The 19,063-nt window shown below is 34.9% G+C and overlaps 1 protein-coding gene across 2 annotated transcripts in view; it reads right to left on the reverse strand.

The window, feature by feature from the left end:
- Positions 1–16,392, reverse strand: part of LOC139497251 (uncharacterized) — a 29,979-nt gene extending 13,587 nt beyond the window's left edge. Inside the window, exons 1-4 of one of the 2 annotated variants that reach the window (XM_071285400.1) lie at positions 16,298–16,392; positions 10,521–10,576; positions 9,919–9,997; positions 6,472–6,582 (exon numbers count right to left, since the gene is read on the reverse strand). In XM_071285400.1, the coding sequence (XP_071141501.1) occupies positions 6,472–6,582; positions 9,919–9,997; positions 10,521–10,559 (229 nt within the window). In that variant the 5' untranslated portion in view covers positions 10,560–10,576; positions 16,298–16,392. Of the gene's footprint in view, positions 1–6,471; positions 6,583–9,918; positions 9,998–10,520; positions 10,577–16,164 lie in introns of both variants that reach the window. The other variant, XM_071285399.1, reaches the window with a different exon arrangement.
- Positions 16,393–19,063: the final 2,671 nt, after the last annotated feature.

Below are 19,063 nucleotides of genomic sequence, written 5' to 3' on the forward strand. Positions count from 1 at the left end.
AAGGTACATAGAAATTTGATCCCCTGAAGTACAGAGGGAAGGTACAGAACATTGACGTCATCAGGACAAAGTACATAGAAATGAGAGCCCCTGAAGTACAGAGGGAAGGTACAGAACATTGACGTCATCAGGACAAGGTACATAGAAATGAGAGCCCCTGAAGTACAGAGGGAAGGTACAGAACATTGACGTCATCAGGACAAGGTACATAGAAATGAGAGCCCTTGAAGTACAGAGGGAAGGTACAAAATATTGATGTGATCAGGACAAGGTACATAGAAATGAGAGCCCCTGAAGTACAGAGGGAAGGTACAGAACATTGATGTGATCAGGACAAGGTACATAGAAATGAGAGCCCCTGAAGTACAGAGGGAAGGTACAGAACATTGACGTCATCAGGACAAGGTACATAGAAATGAGAGCCCCTGAAGTACAGAGGGAAGGTACAGAATATTGACGTCATCAGGACAAGGTACATAGAAATGAGAGCCCTTGAAGTACAGAGGGAAGGTACAGAACATTGACATCATCCGGACAAGGTTCATAGAAATGAGAGCCCCTGAAGTACAGAGGGAAGGTACAGAACATTGACGTCATCAGGACAAGGTACATAGAAATGAGAGCCCCTGAAGTACAGATGGAAGGTACAGAACATTGATGTGATCAGGACAAGGTACATAGAAATGAGAGCCCCTGAAGTACAGAGGGAAGGTACAGAACATTGACGTCATCAGGACAAGGTACATAGAAATGAGAGCCCTTGAAGAACAGAGGGAAGGTACATAGAAATGAGAGCCCCTGAAGTACAGAGGGAAGGTACAGAACATTGACGTCATCAGGACACGGTACATAGAAATGAGAGCCCCTGAAGTACAGAGTGAAGGTACAGAACATTGACGTCATCAGGACAAGGTACATTGAAATGAGAGCCCCTGAAGTACAGAGGGAAGGTACAGAACATTGATGTGATCAGGACAAGGTACATAGAAATGAGAGCCCCTGAAGTACAGAGGGAAGGTACAGAACATTGATGTGATCAGGACAAGGTACATAGAAATTAGATCCCCTGAAGTACAGAGGGAAGGTACAGAACATTGACGTCATCAGGACAAGGTACATAGAAATGAGAGCCCCTGAAGTACAGAGGGAAGGTACAGAACATTGATGTGATCAGGACAAGGTACATAGAAATGAGAGCCCCTGAAGTACAGAGGGAAGGTACAGAACATTGATGTGATCAGGACAAGGTACATAGAAATTAGATCCCCTGAAGTACAGAGGGAAGGTACAGAACATTGACGTCATCAGGACAAGGTACATAGAAATGAGAGCCCCTGAAGTACAGAGGGAAGGTACAGAACATTGATGTGATCAGGACAAGGTACATAGAAATGAGAGCCCCTGAAGTACAGAGGGAAGGTACAGAACATTGACGTCATCAGGACAGGGTACATAGAAATGAGAGCCCCTGAAGTACAGAGGGAAGGTACAAAACATTGATGTGATCAGGACAAGGTACATAGAAATGAGACCCCTGAAGTACAGAGGGAAGGTACAAAAAATTGATGTGATCAGGACAAGGTACATAGAAATGAGAGCCCCTGAGGTACAGAGGGAAGGTACAGAACAGTGATGTGATCAGGACAAGGCACATAGAAATGAGAGCCCCTGAAGTACAGAGGGAAGGTACAGAACATTGATGTGATCAGGACAAGGTACATAGAAATGAGAGCCCCTGAAGTACAGAGGGAAGGTACAGAACATTGATGTGATCAGGACAAGGTACATAGAAATGAGAGCCCCTGAAGAACAGAGGGAAGGTACAGAACATTGATGTGATCAGGACAAGGTACATAGAAATGAGAGCCCCTGAAGTACAGAGGGAAGGTACAGAACATTGACGTCATCAGGACACGGTACATAGAAATGAGAGCCCCTGAAGTACAGAATGAAGGTACAGAACATTGACGTCATCAGGACAAGGTACATTGAAATGAGAGCCCCTGAAGTACAGAGGGAAGGTACAGAACATTGATGTGATCAGGACAAGGTACATAGAAATGAGAGCCCCTGAAGTACAGAGGGAAGGTACAGAACATTGATGTGATCAGGACAAGGTACATAGAAATTAGATCCCCTGAAGTACAGAGGGAAGGTACAGAACATTGACGTCATCAGGACAAGGTACATAGAAATGAGAGCCCCTGAAGTACAGAGGGAAGGTACAGAACATTGATGTGATCAGGACAAGGTACATAGAAATGAGAGCCCCTGAAGTACAGAGGGAAGGTACAGATCATTGACGTCATCAGGAGAGGGTACATAGAAATGAGAGCCCCTGAAGTACAGAGGGAAGGTACAAAACATTGATGTGATCAGGACAAGGTACATAGAAATGAGACCCCTGATGTACAGAGGGAAGGTACAAAAAATTGATGTGATCAGGACAAGGTACATAGAAATGAGAGCCCCTGAGGTACAGAGGGAAGGTACAGAACAGTGATGTGATCAGGACAAGGTACATAGAAATGAGAGCCCCTGAAGTACAGAGGGAAGGTACAGAACATTGATGTGATCAGGACAAGGTACATAGAAATGAGAGCCCCTGAAGTACAGAGGGAAGGTACAGAACATTGATGTGATCAGGACAAGGTACATAGAAATGAGAGCCCCTGAAGTACAGAGGGAAGGTACAGAACATTGATGTGATCAGGACAAGGTACATAGAAATGAGAGCCCCTGAAGTACAGAGGGAAGGTACAGAACATTGACGTCTTCAGGACAAGGTACATAGAAATGAGAGCCCCTGAAGTACAGAGGGAAGGTACAGAACATTGATGTGATCAGGACAAGGTACATAGAAATGAGAGCCCCTGAAGTACAGAGGGAAGGTACAGAACATTGACGTCATCAGGACAAGGTACATAGAAATGAGAGCCCTTGAAGTACAGAAGGAAGGTACAAAACATTGATGTGATCAGGACAAGGTACATAGAAATGAGAGCCCCTGAAGTACAGAGGGAAGGTACAGAACATTGATGTGATCAGGACAAGGTACATAGAAATGAGAGCCCCTGAAGTACAGAGGGAAGGTACAGAACATTGACGTCATCAGGACAAGGTACATAGAAATGAGAGCCCCTGAAGTACAGAGGGAAGGTACAGAACATTGATGTGATCAGGACAAGGTACATAGAAATGAGAGCCCCTGAAGTACAGAGGGAAGGTACAGAACATTGACGTCATCAGGACAAGGTACATAGAAATGAGAGCCCCTGAAGTACAGAGGGAAGGTACAAAACATTGATGTGATCAGGACAAGGTACATAGAAATGAGAGCACCTGAAGTACAGAGGGAAGGTACAGAACATTGACGTCATCAGGACAAGGTACATTGAAATGAGAGCCCCTGAAGAACAGAGGGAAGGTACAGAACATTGATGTGATCAGGACAAGGTACATAGAAATGAGAGCCCCTGAAGTACAGAGGGAAGGTACAGAACATTGACGTCATCAGGACAAGGTACATAGAAATGAGAGCCCCTGAAGTACAGAGGGAAGGTACAAAACATTGATGTGATCAGGACAAGGTACATAGAAATGAGAGCCCCTGAAGTACAGAGGGAAGGTACAGAACATTGATGTGATCAGGACAAGGTACATAGAAATTAGATCCCCTGAAGTACAGAGGGAAGGTACAGAACATTGACGTCATCAGGACAAGGTACATAGAAATGAGAGCCCCCTGAAGTACAGAGGGAAGGTACAGAACATTGATGTGATCAGGACAAGGTACATAGAAATGAGACCCCCTAAAGCCACAGTTTTTTAATTTGTTGGTTTACGGATTTTTCGCATAAAAAAGTCGGGTCGGTCGGTCGGAAAAAAAAAAAAAAAAAATATCTTTCAAAACAGAAAAAATATGCAAAATAAATGTATATTTCACCTTACTAACAAAATGTTTGTCTTATCTGCTGTTTTGTCATCATTTCTTAACATTAAATTCGATGAAATATTATTGATCAGTGATCATGAAAATCGCATGACATCGTTTAATAATTTCCTGTAAAAAAGGGGGGTTGTACGGACAAAGACGAAATTAAATCGTCATTTCACAAACAAGAAAAACAGATTCGCGTAGCTCTCAATCAATCCCAGAAAACTTGGTGAATAATGATCTTCAAGCACAAAAACTGATAAAGAAAAAAAATATAAAAACGTCGTACAAAAATAAGTTTCAACACACGTGTCGAAAAACGTAATACACTCGTCCACTGGAAAAACGACAATATCGGTTTAATCAGTTGTCAGTGCAATCCGGTGTTTATCCCATTGATCGATATTTTTTGTTATCTATGAAACAAGAAAATTTCAAATGATTTGATAATATTCAGTACTTTAATTGATGTATTCCACCTGTCCACATTTGGACAAGTCTATTTCTCTGAGATGATGCATCTTACGGAGTGATGACAAATAAGGGAAACGAACTTATTTTGTAATTGGTTTTAAACACAATTTCGTTCCGCAAAATTATTTGCGCAATAGACATTTCAAGGTCAGTTATAATTGATTTGTCTATTTTTAGAAACGTAAATTGGAAGTTTTATTTTTCACAACAGAAAGTGTTATCAACTTTGTTAATGATTAATGCATTTCATTTCATAATAGAAGAAAATTTTAATTATTTTTCAGGGATAATGCATTTATAAGGGTCGGCGGGAATAAAAAACGTGAAAAGTCAATTTTATTTTTATTTTGAAAATCGGCAAAATCGGGTCGGCGGATCCGTAAACCAACAAATAAAAAAAACGTGGCCTAAAGTACAGGGTGAAGGTACAGAAAATTGGCGTCATCAGAACAAAGTACATAGAAAACTTTGAAAGAAAAAATAGCTTGTAATACTGATCTTTTCAGCCATTTACATGGCCTTTAAACAATTTTAGATTTGAGCGTCACCGATGAGACAAAAAGCACATCTGGTGTAAAGGTAAAATTTCAATCCTGGTAACTATTATGAGTTTATTGATAACTTATCTCTTATGTATACTGTAAACCAACTTATTTTTCGCGTATACTTTATTTCGTGTTTTATCCTTTCTTGAACACTTTGTGGCTATTCAATTTCACAATTTTCTGATACTTGATGAAGTTTGATAAGGAAAGATCCAAGGTTTTCATATTCGCGCAGATTTATATATTCGCGTTATTTTTCTTCTCGCGAAAGTCGTGAAAATAAATCGCTTGTGAAAATAAGTTGGTTTACAGTATATTGTTTTCATGATAATAGCCAAATAAACCAAAAATTGTCAATAATTACCACTAGAGGCCACAGCTCTATCATAGGGTACTCCAATATTATCAAATAATTACAAGCAAGAAGGGTTTATCATACTGATCATTTCACCAGTTTACATTGATTATGTATCTCATATAGGTTTTTCATATGAGTTTTGAACAGCGGTATACTACTGTTGCCTTTATTTAGGTGGTTAATAGCCAAAAAAAACAAAAAAATTAAAAAATGGACAGGGGTTGCAACTCTGGCATTGGTACTTGGATATAAATGAAACTGAGGAAGCCAGAAGAGTTCATTATATGGATCATTTAGCAATTTATGTTGATTACCTCTCTCTTAACAATTTTGAAGATAAAAGCAAAAAAAAAATTTAAGGGGAAACAACTCCACCATCGGTAATTGGATTCGATGAAGCTCTTCATGCAAGTAGAACTGACCATGTTGGTCATTTGTAAGTAACAGCTTTTTCCGTATCCTATTATACATTTGACCCTTATGTCCTATATTTAGCAACAGTGGCCATGTTTATTGGTTGGCTAACAAAATCAAAACAAGATTTAAAATAGAAAACTTTAATATAATTGTGGCCAAGTTTGAGCCAAATCAGTTTAGTAGTTTCAGAACAAAAGACTTATTAAAAAATTTACAACAAAAATTGACAAATGGCATGTGAAGGCAATAGCTCACAATGCCCTTGTGGCCAGGTGAGCTACATGTAAGAACATGATGCTGAAAATGAATTCACTGCTCCTTTGTCCAATTGAAAACCAAATTTCATTGAAATCAGACTATTTAAAGATTTTTGTGCCCATCTGAATCAAAATAGATATTATAAATTCATGTTTTAAACGGAGACAATGCGGACAATCAGATCCCCAAAACTGTCAATTATTCCTTATGTCACAAGGAACTAGAATATATGGTTTAGGATGGGTTTTTGAGATATGAAGTTATATTTAAAATCTAGGATGGGGTTGACCCCCCTCATACCGTATCATACCCTCTTTCAGGTTAATAAATCACTTCATACGGAACAAGAATAAATATGGTTAAGGGGTGGGGATCTCATAAGGTTTTGAGATATACAACACATATGGTTAAGGGGTGGGGGATCTCATAAGGTTTTAAGATATACAACACGTACAGTTAGATTCTATGTATTTTATCTTTACCTTTAGGATGTTCAGGGAAGCTGAGCTGTGGTTTACATAACATGTGTAATGTTAGAAGAGCCTTGTATTTCTTTCTGAGTTCCAAGATAATATTCTTCATCTCATTGGTACCTATAAAATATATACAAACAATATGTAAATAAAAGGATAGCGTTCATCTCATTGGTACCTACAAAATATATACAAACAATATGTATATAAAAGGAGACTGTTCAAATGTCTCCAGCCTGGAACTAAAATTTTCAGAATAAAATAAGGCAATTAAAAAATGGCACGGCACTGAAATTTGAAATTGACCACGGTAAAACACAATTACAACTATGATTAAATTTGATTTTAATATGACGCGCATCTTACACTTTGTAAACAACACTGTGATAAAATTCTCAATATATCTATACTTAGCGCAGACTCAGAGATATAAATAATAATGGCTGTTACAATATACTCCCATCTAAATCTACATGTATTGGAACCTATTTGCAGACCCTTTGAAGATTTTATAGTTTTTAAAAGTGCATTTAGAAAAAGACACAAATAACTGTTATTCTTATTCGGATGCATAATAAAAAGAAGTAATGCACAAGAGCTCGGAGAAATCAACAAAATAAAGAGATAAAATAAAATTTCGCGAAAGTCTTAATTCTTTTTTGCACATTTAAGTCATTTTAAAAAATTACGTCAAACATTAGATCATGTATTGTGAATTAATTGTACCTTTATTATATTATGTATTGTTCTCTGCTATCTATTGTTTTGTCACATTGTATATACTTGTTTATGTACAGTGGAGTACCCGGTGTCCGCGCGGCCGGTGATACCGCGCATTAGCTGATTTCATTATATCAACACTCAAACGCAAATAAAATTGTTCTTGTTATTGTTTTAGCATTCCCAAGGGATAAAAAGAATAAAATTGAAGAGTTCCAGATTAAAATAATAACTACAATCCTGTGATCTTCAATATTTGGCCAATGTCCATTAAAAAAAATAAAGCATCAGATAAAATTTGTTTTACTGAAGTCAAATTTTTATCAGATTGAAATAATTTTTGCTCTGCATCCTTGGCAGTGTGCTTGGTTTGATTTAGCTACCTAACGTAGCAGCAAATCTTTCCTCTATTCAAAATAAGCTATTTTTGGAAGGCATGTGCGAAATCACCGGACATTGGAGGAACTCTCAGAACAGGGGTTTCCCCAATTTTGGACACACATTACACAAAATCTTGAGGGTGAAACTCTACAAACTAATAATTTTATGAAATAAAAGTATGTTATGAATGTATTCACACAATATTATCCAATTATTGGTTTTATCAGTCGAATGAAGTGAAGTCATAAGTCTTAAGTGCGCGGATACACCGGACTGCACCGTATTGCCATAGCATATTATTTATGCTTTCGCAAATAAAATATTCATGCATTCATTCATTCAAACAAATAAAACTGCTAAAGTTGAAAGTTTTCTGTGAAGTGAACCATCAAAATTTGTTATGATATTGTATTAAATTTAAAACTGATTTTTGAGGTAGGTTTTGTTTTGTTTTGTGTTCTATCGCATTATTTGCATATTTACTGATTCAGCAAGTCAACATGGCGGCTCATTAGTTATGAAATGTCAACTTTGGATTTCACAGAAGCTTACGTGAAAAACATGTAAATTAAAAATTGGCAAATGTTGGGTTTGAGAATAAGAAGATTTAAAAAGTTTGTTTAGCGGTTATTCACAAAATTACCCATGCAAAATTAGGATTTATTAAGATATTTGAGCTTTATCTAACAGGTAGTAAAAAAGATCAGCCAGACACACACCAAACCAACCCTCGCTTTAGTATTTTAATGACTGTATTTGTCCTATTAGAATCGAAATAGTTCATGGAAACCATAGATTGTTGGAAATTTACACATGGCCTGGGCCGTGATATTCGTTACTTTTATCCCTAGCTAATGCTCAGGATGAAATTCCAATATCACGGCCCAGGCCATGTGTAAATTTCCAACAATCTATGGCTCTATGAATTATTTCTTAATTAAACCTGTCAAGGTTTTAGACATTTAAGAGCGATTACAAGAAAAAATAAAGAAAATACAGTTCAAAGGGCAATAACTCTAACAATAAAATTATTATGGCGCTAAAATTGGAACTTGACGAGGTAGTACTGAATCACAACTATAATATACATTTTGTAGTAATATGTAAACTTTTGCATGTGCAATAATAGCCTTAAGTCAGAGACTTTTATTTGCCCTCTGGAACATTAAGGACAATTTAGCAGTAGAAAATCCAGATTTGTCCTCAAATTTATAAATTTGCGGGAAAATATCCATATCCATTTAGCCTTAATACTCAATAAATGGGAGTCTAAGGCTAATACTGTAAATTCAGAAATTATTGCACGGTTTTTATTAATATTGCGAAAAATGCGATAGAGTTGTAAACACAATAATTAAAACTCGTATTTTGTAATATTAACTAAATTAAGCAGGAATTTTCTCAAAACCGAAAAAATAAAAATCGCATCTGAGTTTAAAGTGGCAAAATCGCAATAATAAATGCACGCAATAATTTCTGAATTTTCAGTCCCAGGGCAAATATGGAAAATGTCATGTTATATCTGTAAATAAAGTATATTAAGATTTGTAGTGCCCATAGTGACACAATGACAACAATAACAACTAGAGGCTCTAAAGAGCCTGTGTCGCTCACCTTGGTATATGTGAATATTAAACAATAGACATAGATGGATTCATGACAAAATTGTGTTTTGGAGATGGTGATGTGTTTGTAGATCTTACTTCACTAAACATTATTGCTGCTTACAATTATCTCTATCTATAACAGTAGTTTCTGTGGAAAATGTTATTGAAAATCTACAAGTTTTATGAAAATTGACTATGAAGGGCAATAACTTCTTAGGGGGTCAATTGGTCATGTTGACTTATTTCTTGTTCTTACTTTGCTGTACATTATTGCTGTTTACAGTTTATCTCTATCTATAATAATATTCAAGATAGTAACAAAAAAACAGCAAAATGTCCTCAAAATTACCATACAGGGGCAGCAACCTAACAAGGCAGATAGATCATCACCTGATCAACAATTTTACTTCCTGTCAGATTTGCTCTTAATGCTTTGGTTTTTGAGTTATAAGCCAAGAACTGCATTTTACCCCCCATGTTCTATTTTTAGCCATGGTGGCCATCTTGGTTTGTTGGCCAAGTTACAGGACACAATTTTTAAACCAGTTACCCCATAGTGATTTCTGCCAAGTTTGGTTTTATTTGGCAAAGTTGTTTCATCAGAGAAGATTTTTCTAAAAGATTACTAAGATTTACGAAAAATGGTTAAAAATTGACTATAAAGGGCAATAACTCCTAAAGTGGTCAACATCATTATCTATCGAGGCAAGGCAGATCAAATGGGCAGTTGGATACATCACATTCTTACCTTCACAGACCACATCATTATCTATCCAGGCAAGGCAGATCACATGGGCAGTTGGGTACATCACATTAAACTCCAACACCTGTGATAAAATACATTTTTTTTCAATAATTGAAAAGTCACTATGAAATTAATAGTACACATTTAGCATTAACTTCCCCTGTTTGAAACCATTTTTTATATGATCTAATTGGTTCAAAATCCAATCCATCTATACATGCTATATTGACCACCAATGACCAGTACTGACCAGTTAAAAACAAATATTGACCACCGACTTCATTTCTTCATAAAAGTACATTTATTGTAAGACTAATTGCATAGTCTTGGATTTATAATAAGTACTTAAAGAGGGAAGTTATTTCAAAAGGGGCTTTTCCAGGACAAAATATCTGACAGTGGGATCATACCCTATTTATTTTAATTTATCTAAGATAGATAAAGGTAATTTTCATTATTTTGTATCTATTATCATGATAAAATGGATCAAATCCAAAACAGTTAAAATTTTAGAGGTTGTCCTGTATGTACCCCTTATTTTTCATTACATTGAGAGATAACCCTGAGAGTTTCAATTAAGTTTGTAAACCAGTACATTGTATTACCTTTTCCCTAAAGTCATCCCAATGTTCTCGTAGTGGCATCTTCCTATTTAACTTATCTAAAAAAAGAAAATAACAATGATCAAGTCAGCACACTTACAATGTCGAGCATGTGACCTATAAAATAACTGACAGACACATAATTACAATGTAATCAAGGTGTAAAAAGTACAAAAAATTAAATGTCAATAACAATTATAAGTGAAGGTAAATTATTGTGTAGATTGTAGTGTGTCTTTTGACGACTTTTGGTGTACTTTATTTACTGTAGAATTTTATAAATCTTTTATACGCAAACTCTGTCTGTGTACTTAATATGAATGTATAACTTATATATATATATATATGCAAAAAAAAATATGAAGTAGTCTACTGTTTACCCCTGGACGATGGATCATTGTAAACACAGGGTCCCTTGTGTAGCTTCCCTGGGTTATACAAGGTAAATTATATTCAGGTGATTTTCAATAAATGTATTTCAAGTCTTAAAAAAATAAAAATGTGAACACATTGCCGTTAATTTTTAAGAACTTGCATTTTGAAATCTTATAAATTTTTAAAAAATGTATTTATAACTCCTACATGTCCGACCCGACATGTCCTAGGACATGTAGAAGACTTTTGGATGCTAAACATGATGCAATGATCATTATTTTTAAAATACTTCCTCACCAAATGTACAACGCAAAGTAATGTTAATTAATATTTTTTCTGTATACCTTTGTTCAACTAAGGTGATAGCAGAAAAAATGATATATATTATATATTAAAACAAAGTTGAGAATGGGAATTGGGAATATGTCAAAGAGACAACAACCAGACCATAGAACAGACAACAGCAGAAGGTCACCAATAGGTCTTCAATGCAGCAAGAAACTATAACCAAGGCCAGTACATTGCACGTTCCTGACCTGGTTATTCATCTTGCTAGGTTGGGGGAACCTGCTGGTAGCTTTCATATGAATACATGTCAACGTAACACAGATTCAAAGTTCAAATATATAATGTTTATTAAATCAGCATTCAGTATAGTTTATCAATCACAATAATCACAATAATCACATAAGTTCAATGAGACATAATAAAACAGCATGTCTAATATAAATCCAAGTCTATAACACCAGTGTCCAATACGTGACTATAAGGCAAGTGCCCCAAACTGCATGGTCAACTAATATATATTGTTATTCATTATTTAATTTACATAACATTAATACTCATTTATCTAATTTACATAATAATACTAGTTTATCTATTTCCCAAATATCAAGTCTTTGTGACATAACCTAAATCATCTTAAAAAGTAAGAAATCCCTTTGTATGTATAACACTTCTTTAATCCTTAATTCTCTATTGTCAATTTAGCCCTCAGAGGATTACATAATAATTTGCTTTACACTTATCTAAAATTGTGAAGATTTATATTAACTATTTATCAAGTAAATTATTTCTTAAGCTAGTGCTAAATATCTTAACTAATACTAAATTATAACAAATCTTTGAATTCCACATTTTAACATTCTTGTATCTAAAATATACTGGTTATAAAACTCCCGCACCCTGAGGCGTCCTTCGGCTGTCCCCTAAACAAATATAAATAGCAGTTCAGTGATAATGGACGTCATACTAAACTTCAAATTAAACACAAGAAAACCTACTATTCTAAATCACAGAACAACATGAACAAGTGAAATACAAAAAACAAATTGTTCAAAATTGAAAATAACAGCACATCTCAGTCTTCCATGTCCATATCTCGTATCTGTCCTGTTAACAGTACAAAAGCAAACAACAATATTACTATCTTAATCCAATTTCAATGCATATAGCATTTTCATTTAAAAAAAACCTGAATTAACCTTTTTTTAAAAGGCAATATAGGACTTTTAGGTGTACTGACATAAGTGGCTTCTTAACACATTAACTCCAAATGGAGCTTTTGTTAGTAAAAGCTTCAAAATCTTAAAGTTATGAGGTAGTTATCTTTATTATTACATTGTTATTATGAGGTAGTTATCTGTATTATAACATTGTTATGAGGTAGCTATCTGTATTATAACATTGTTATGAGGTAGTTATCTGTATTATAACATTGTTATGAGGTAGCTATCTGTATTATAACATTGTTATGAGGTAGTTATCTGTATTATAACATTGTTATGAGGTAGTTATCTGTATTATAACATTGTTATGAGGTAGCTATCTGTATTATAACATTGTTATGAGGTAGTTATCTGTATTATAACATTGTTATGAGGTAGCTATCTGTATTATAACATTGTTATTATGGGGTAGTTATCTGTATTATAACATTGTTATTATGGGGTAGTTATCTGTATTATAACATTGTTATTATGGGGTAGTTATCTGTATTATAACATTGTTATTATGAGGTAGTTATCTGTATTATAACATTGTTATTATGGGGTAGTTATCTGTATTATAACATTGTTATTATGAGGTAGTTATCTGTATTATAACATTGTTATTATGAGGTAGTTATCTGTATTATAACATTGTTATGAGGTAGTTATCTGTATTATAACATTGTTATTATGAGGTAGTTATCTGTATTATAACATTGTTATTATGAGGTAGTTATCTGTATTAAAACATTGTTATAAAATAGCATTTTTCTTTTAAAAGAAAACTGAACTTTTATTCCATTTGAGATTTTCACACAAAAAATGTCAAACTTGGGTCAGCTATTCCTACATGTCCTAAAGAGGGGGTCTCATTGGGGGTTCCGATACCGGATCGTGCTTATTGTTTTGTCAGATTACCGTAACCCGCTTACACTATGTACGTAAGCAATTCTCATTTTTTTGTCATTTCCCGGGTCCCGCTAGACCTCATTTCCTGTTTTCACGACACAATAATTTGACTTTCAAGTGTCACGCTTACAAAAAATGGGCAATCCCGCGTCACGCTTAGACCCCAATGAGACCCACTACAGAAATAAAATATTAAATTTGCTAAAAATAAATCTTCTATTCTGATTTTTTTTTATTGAGTAAAAGGTACAAGCAATAGGAGAGACAGTAACCATGGTAACAGTAAAGATGAAAAATGTAACAGGTTGGACAGTCATCATCCTAAAAAACATGGAAAAAACTCTTAGAATACTAACCATTGCTAACAATTACCAATATCATTAACACATAGATTTCTGACAAAATCAAAGAGCTGATAGCTCTGAAGTGGAAGAAGGTGAATAAAAGGTAACTTGAATTACCATAAAAGCAGCCCCACTTACCCAGGCTGCTTTGTTCCATTATCGTTAAAATGTATTTTTTTTCTTCAAACAAGAAAAGGTCATAAGTACATGGATTTCCCATCCGTACAATCATTTTCTATGTTCAGTTGACTATGAAAATTAGGTAAAATCTTTAATTTGGCAGTAATTAAGAAGATCATATCAAGAGGAACACATGTGTACTAAGTTTCAAGTTGATTGGATTTCAACTTCATCAAAAACTACCTCGACCATAAACTTTATAACCAGAAGCAGGACGGACGGACAGACTAGAAAACATATTGCCCATAAATGGAGCATAAAAATAGTAAGACTTGTTACATACCTGCCAACTTTTGAAAGTTCCCATATGGGTTTTTACTGCACAACAACAAAATTAAAGGTTACAATTTTTAGCGATGTATTTTGCAAGATCTGGATTGTCTAGAAAAAGTGTTATATTTGTATGAACTTACATGACTTACATGCCTTTTCCTTAAATCTGTTTGCATAATTCTAGTTATATATTAAATCGGTGGAAAAATTATACATAAAACTAGCAGAAGCTAGACTATTAGCCTAGTTGCACATATTGTATGTTTACTTCCAACCAGTTATAAACAAATTTAATACATAAACTTCAATTTAATCCTTGTAAGGAGGTCTAAATTAATAAAATAATTTAAAAATTTTAATTTTTTTATTTGTCCAAAATCATTTAAATTCATTTAATCAACATCCTTTTATGATTATTTGATTAAAATATTAATCATTTATAGTCTTTTTACCATTTACATTTTTAAAAGCAAAATAACTGAAAACAGGATAAAACAAAGGGAAGTAACAAAAAAGTATTTCAATATTCCCAATACACATCGTTTTGATAACACAACGGCAGTTAGCCGGAGGTAAACATCGTTGATTACCAGTATGTTTGACACCCAAGCTGTCAAGTGAAGCCATATAATTATACATCTTCTTTGATGTTCAGGTAAAATTTAACACAGGTGTCAATTACACCCGTACAGTAGTAAGAAATGATCAAATATGGCGTCTGAAAAATTTCATACACGGAAGTTTTTTCTCCTAAACGGGAGGTTCACATGTATGTTACGAAGGGCATCTAATTCACATGACAAAGGAAACCCATGAATAAAGATAACACTTTATATATCCTTTTTATTTATATAAAAATAAAATCTTCTTGTCTGCAGGATTGCAAATTCGTAACTTCAAGGGCGAACTTGTAAACAGGGCGAGTTGTACCGATACCAAATTCACGCATGCGTAATACAAATATCTACAGTTAAAACATCCTGTTACAAGTAAAATAACGTTCATGTGGATGAGATGAAATCTAATAATTTACATAAATAAAAGGGTCATATTTACGATAGTGATTGTTTTACAATCATAATTTACAAATTATTCAGATGCCCAATCATGTGTAAAAATCGGTCTCAGGAATCTAAGTTGTTTTGAAATTGTAATACACGAAATGAATGCGGCATACGGAGACTCAAAGCCAATGGTCGGCCCCTTAAGTCTTCAGAAGACTTGACGTCTTCTTCCACTAATAAAACCTTATATTATCTGAGATGGGTATGTTGACAAAATAATCATATGAGGAAAATTCCTTATTTGAATTTCAAGATACATGTAACAGTAAAGACACTTTTCAGCTTTTGTTCGTCCAAATCAAATACATGAAATAACCTCAATCAAAACATGAATACCAACTTACATTGCATATCACCTTAATTGTATGTCTTTATCATGTTTATAGATGACATAATTTATTATGATTTGGGACTGGAATTACTTTAAGGTTTGGCACACGAACTACACACATATCATTATACATGTCAAACATGGACATGTAGATGTTTTGGGGTGGAATATATATGCCAGTCAACTGGTATGCTTAAACATTGTGATAAAAGATGTTTTTAGCAGAAAATATATGAGGGGTGTAGGTCCTAGGGGTGTAGGGGTGTACAGGACTCCGGGATCTGTGTTTTTAAGCCCTGGATTTCTGGATTGATCCTTTCTGGATCGGGGAATTCTTTTTTTGACTTTCGGCATGTCTGGATTTAAATTTCTTTAAATTCAGGACCTAAGGATTCCATGTTTTTATGTCGGGGATTTTAGGATCAGGACCCATTGTTCCTCCTCATATAAGCAAGTTGACTGGTACGTACATGTGTTATACATTGTCACAATTTGTGTTAACATGGTTAATATCCACAATGTATAACGCATGTACCAGTCAACTGGCATATATTTCCGCCCCAAAACATCTATGATACGGGCCCCTGTACATGTACGTAGAAGGAAAAAAGAGACCCTGTCAGATAAAGCTGATAACGGATTGTTTGCTGTAAACAAACTTATTTTGTGTCCTGTATTTACTTGTCAAATCAATTCCTCAGCACACTGATGATTAATATCCATAGACATGTTAGATGTATCCCCGTAGTCCAATAAAGATCAAGATTCTGGTAATAACTGCTCCAATATTAAAATGTAAATAAGGGTTGATTACTTTGCCTATTTTTTAAACCTTAAAACACTTTCTTCAAGGAAATGCCGGGGTCGGGGAAAGAAACATTTGTTTCGTGACTGCGGGTTACACTCTTCTTCTTCTTTCAGTAACTGTCTCCTGTGGTTAGGAGCACATCAATTTCTTGATTAATTCACAGTGGGTTTATATTACACGGTCGATAATAGACACTAAAAGTGGACTTGAAAAGACTTGAATAGACCTGAAGAAGAATCCGGGCCTGTTCGCGCCCAGTCTCGTTCGCACCCTTTCACTTTCGATGCAGGACGTAACGGCCCGGCATTGCTGCCATGACGGCCATATGATGAAACGCGTCTCGAACATTGTCGAAAGCTTTACTTTCGCACCCTACACGTTCGCGCCCAATTTTGTATTGGTTTTGTGTTTAATGACTTTGTAATCAAGTTTTGGAAAGTGTATTCCTTTAAGTATAATTTGTTGTCATTATCACAGACATTAGAGTACTAACTAAGAAAAAACATAATATACAAAATGTAGTAAATTTCTTGTCGCTAAAATTGTTTTCCTTTGCATATTCTTTTATTATTTATTGGAACAAGTAATTTTGATTAAAAAAACAGGTTCTGGTCGCTAAAATAATTCTTCTTGTCGCTTCTTGTCGCTTCTTCTTCTTCTTTCCTCTATAACTTCCTCCAATAGTTGGAGTACACCAACCTTACTAAATTAAGGTTGGTTAAACCCTTATAATAATTAATTATTCAGTGAAAACATAACTATTTAAAAATAACATTATAAAAAATATATACAGTTAAATCCCTGAAAAAATAATAATAATAATAATAACTTCTATGTACATTAAAAATGTGTCACAATTAAAAGGTTATTAATAGAGTTTTAAGAAAGTTTTGAATATTATTTACAGGACATACATTATAGTAAAAAATCTTTACATTCACTAAAACAGTGTTACTAAAAGGTAAAAAGAAAATATATAAATAAATAGTTTTCAGATTTCTGCCTGCTACAGCTACTACATCTGTCTATGTGTACTACTAGGCGATATATAAATCAATAAAATCATGCATATAAGCTTATATGTCCTAAGCGATCTAATTATGCATAGCCATTATAACATGTATACTAGCTGTTATATATATGTGTGTGTGTAGCTACTGGGTATTAAAGCTAAACATGCATATTTATTCCCTTTATAGGTATAGCGCGGCACAACCACACTGACCAGTTATTCTACTATTTCATGGATTTTCTCAGCATTTAATTTTACATACAGGATTGATAGGTTTAGCGCGGAACACCCACACTGACCTAGTTGTTCTGTACAAAAGGCTTGGCGATGACTTTACATTAAAGATAAGCAATGTTTCATACTACGGAGTTTAAGACAGCAAATGAAGGCATAGCGCGGGACAGCCATATTAACAATATGAAGATTTAAAATTCGGTGTATAAGATTGATGTAATTAAGGTTTAGCGCGGAACAACCACACTGACCTAGTTGTACTGTCGAAAAATCATTAATGATTATTCCTTAGATTGTCCAGAGAATAAGCCATATTTCATTTCGTGAAATTGAAGATAGCTGAATTAAGGTATAGCGCGGTACAACCACACTGACCTTATGGGAACTAGATATTAAGAAAGGATACTCTCTTTAGATGGAGTCTATAACATAGGTTCCTGCTTAGTTCTTCTATTGAATTAAGAAAAAGGTCATCCAGAGGGAGAATATTGTTTAGAGCCAGTTGCTGACAATCCAAGATTAGTTGGGCAATACAAGTTCTCTCGTGAAAGTTAGAATTCCAGTTGCCTAGCCCAATTTTATTGATGGTAATTCTTTTGATAACACCAAGAGATTCTCTGCGTATACCTTCCAGAACGGGACAGCGAGTGAGAAAATGGATGATATCTTCTTCTTCCAGTTGACAGATTGGGCAAGTTGCATCAAGATTCATATTTGAGAAACGAGCTTTCTGCGATTGAAATATATATGTCCCTGTGCATAACCTTGCTTTTATTGTTGCTTTCCTGAGTTCGCCAATGTTTGGTGGTAGACTGTTCCAGATAGAATGAGGTTTTCCTATGTCTAAATTAGGGATGCAGAGAAATTTTAGTGTTGTTTTGCTATTGGCGTCCCTTTGAAGATTCACTTTCCAGTAGCTGTTTATCGCTTCTTTTGCCTTGCATTTCCATGATAACTTTGATGGTAATTGATCTTTCAGATCAGTCCATGGAGGAAGATTATACATGTATAAAATATCTGCTACTCTGTTAAGGAAGGTTAATTCATGTGTTTGCAGAACATATTGCCTCTCTAGAGCCTTTTTTAGATTCTCGTTGTTAGATGAAAAGATGGAGTGGAAGAGGCTAAGAACTCTTTTGTGAATTTCTGCCTCTATGGGGAGAGCACCTACGAGTAAGTATACTGCTGAAATTGCTGTACGTGAAGGAAGAGCTTGTATTTGTCTCAAAAAATTCACATGGAAATCTCTTAGCAACTTAATGTCCCCATTATTGAGTGGCAGAACTTCCAGGCTGTAAAGTAGTCTTGGTAGAACGTATACTCTATATATCATATAGGAAGTTTTAGGGTTTAGTCCATTAGTACCATGTACTCCAACGTTCATAAGAGAGTAAGCTGTTCTTCTGGCTAAGCTTATTCTGTCCTGGATGTTTGTTTTATTTTGGTCCTTAATTGCTCTGATGATACCCAAATGTGTACCTTGTTTAGCTGATGGCATGTTTTTATCATCGAGTTTGAATTGAACT

The sequence above is a fragment of the Mytilus edulis genome, chromosome 12, assembly GCF_963676685.1.
Source record: "Mytilus edulis chromosome 12, xbMytEdul2.2, whole genome shotgun sequence".
NCBI classification, from domain to species: domain Eukaryota; kingdom Metazoa; phylum Mollusca; class Bivalvia; order Mytilida; family Mytilidae; genus Mytilus; species Mytilus edulis.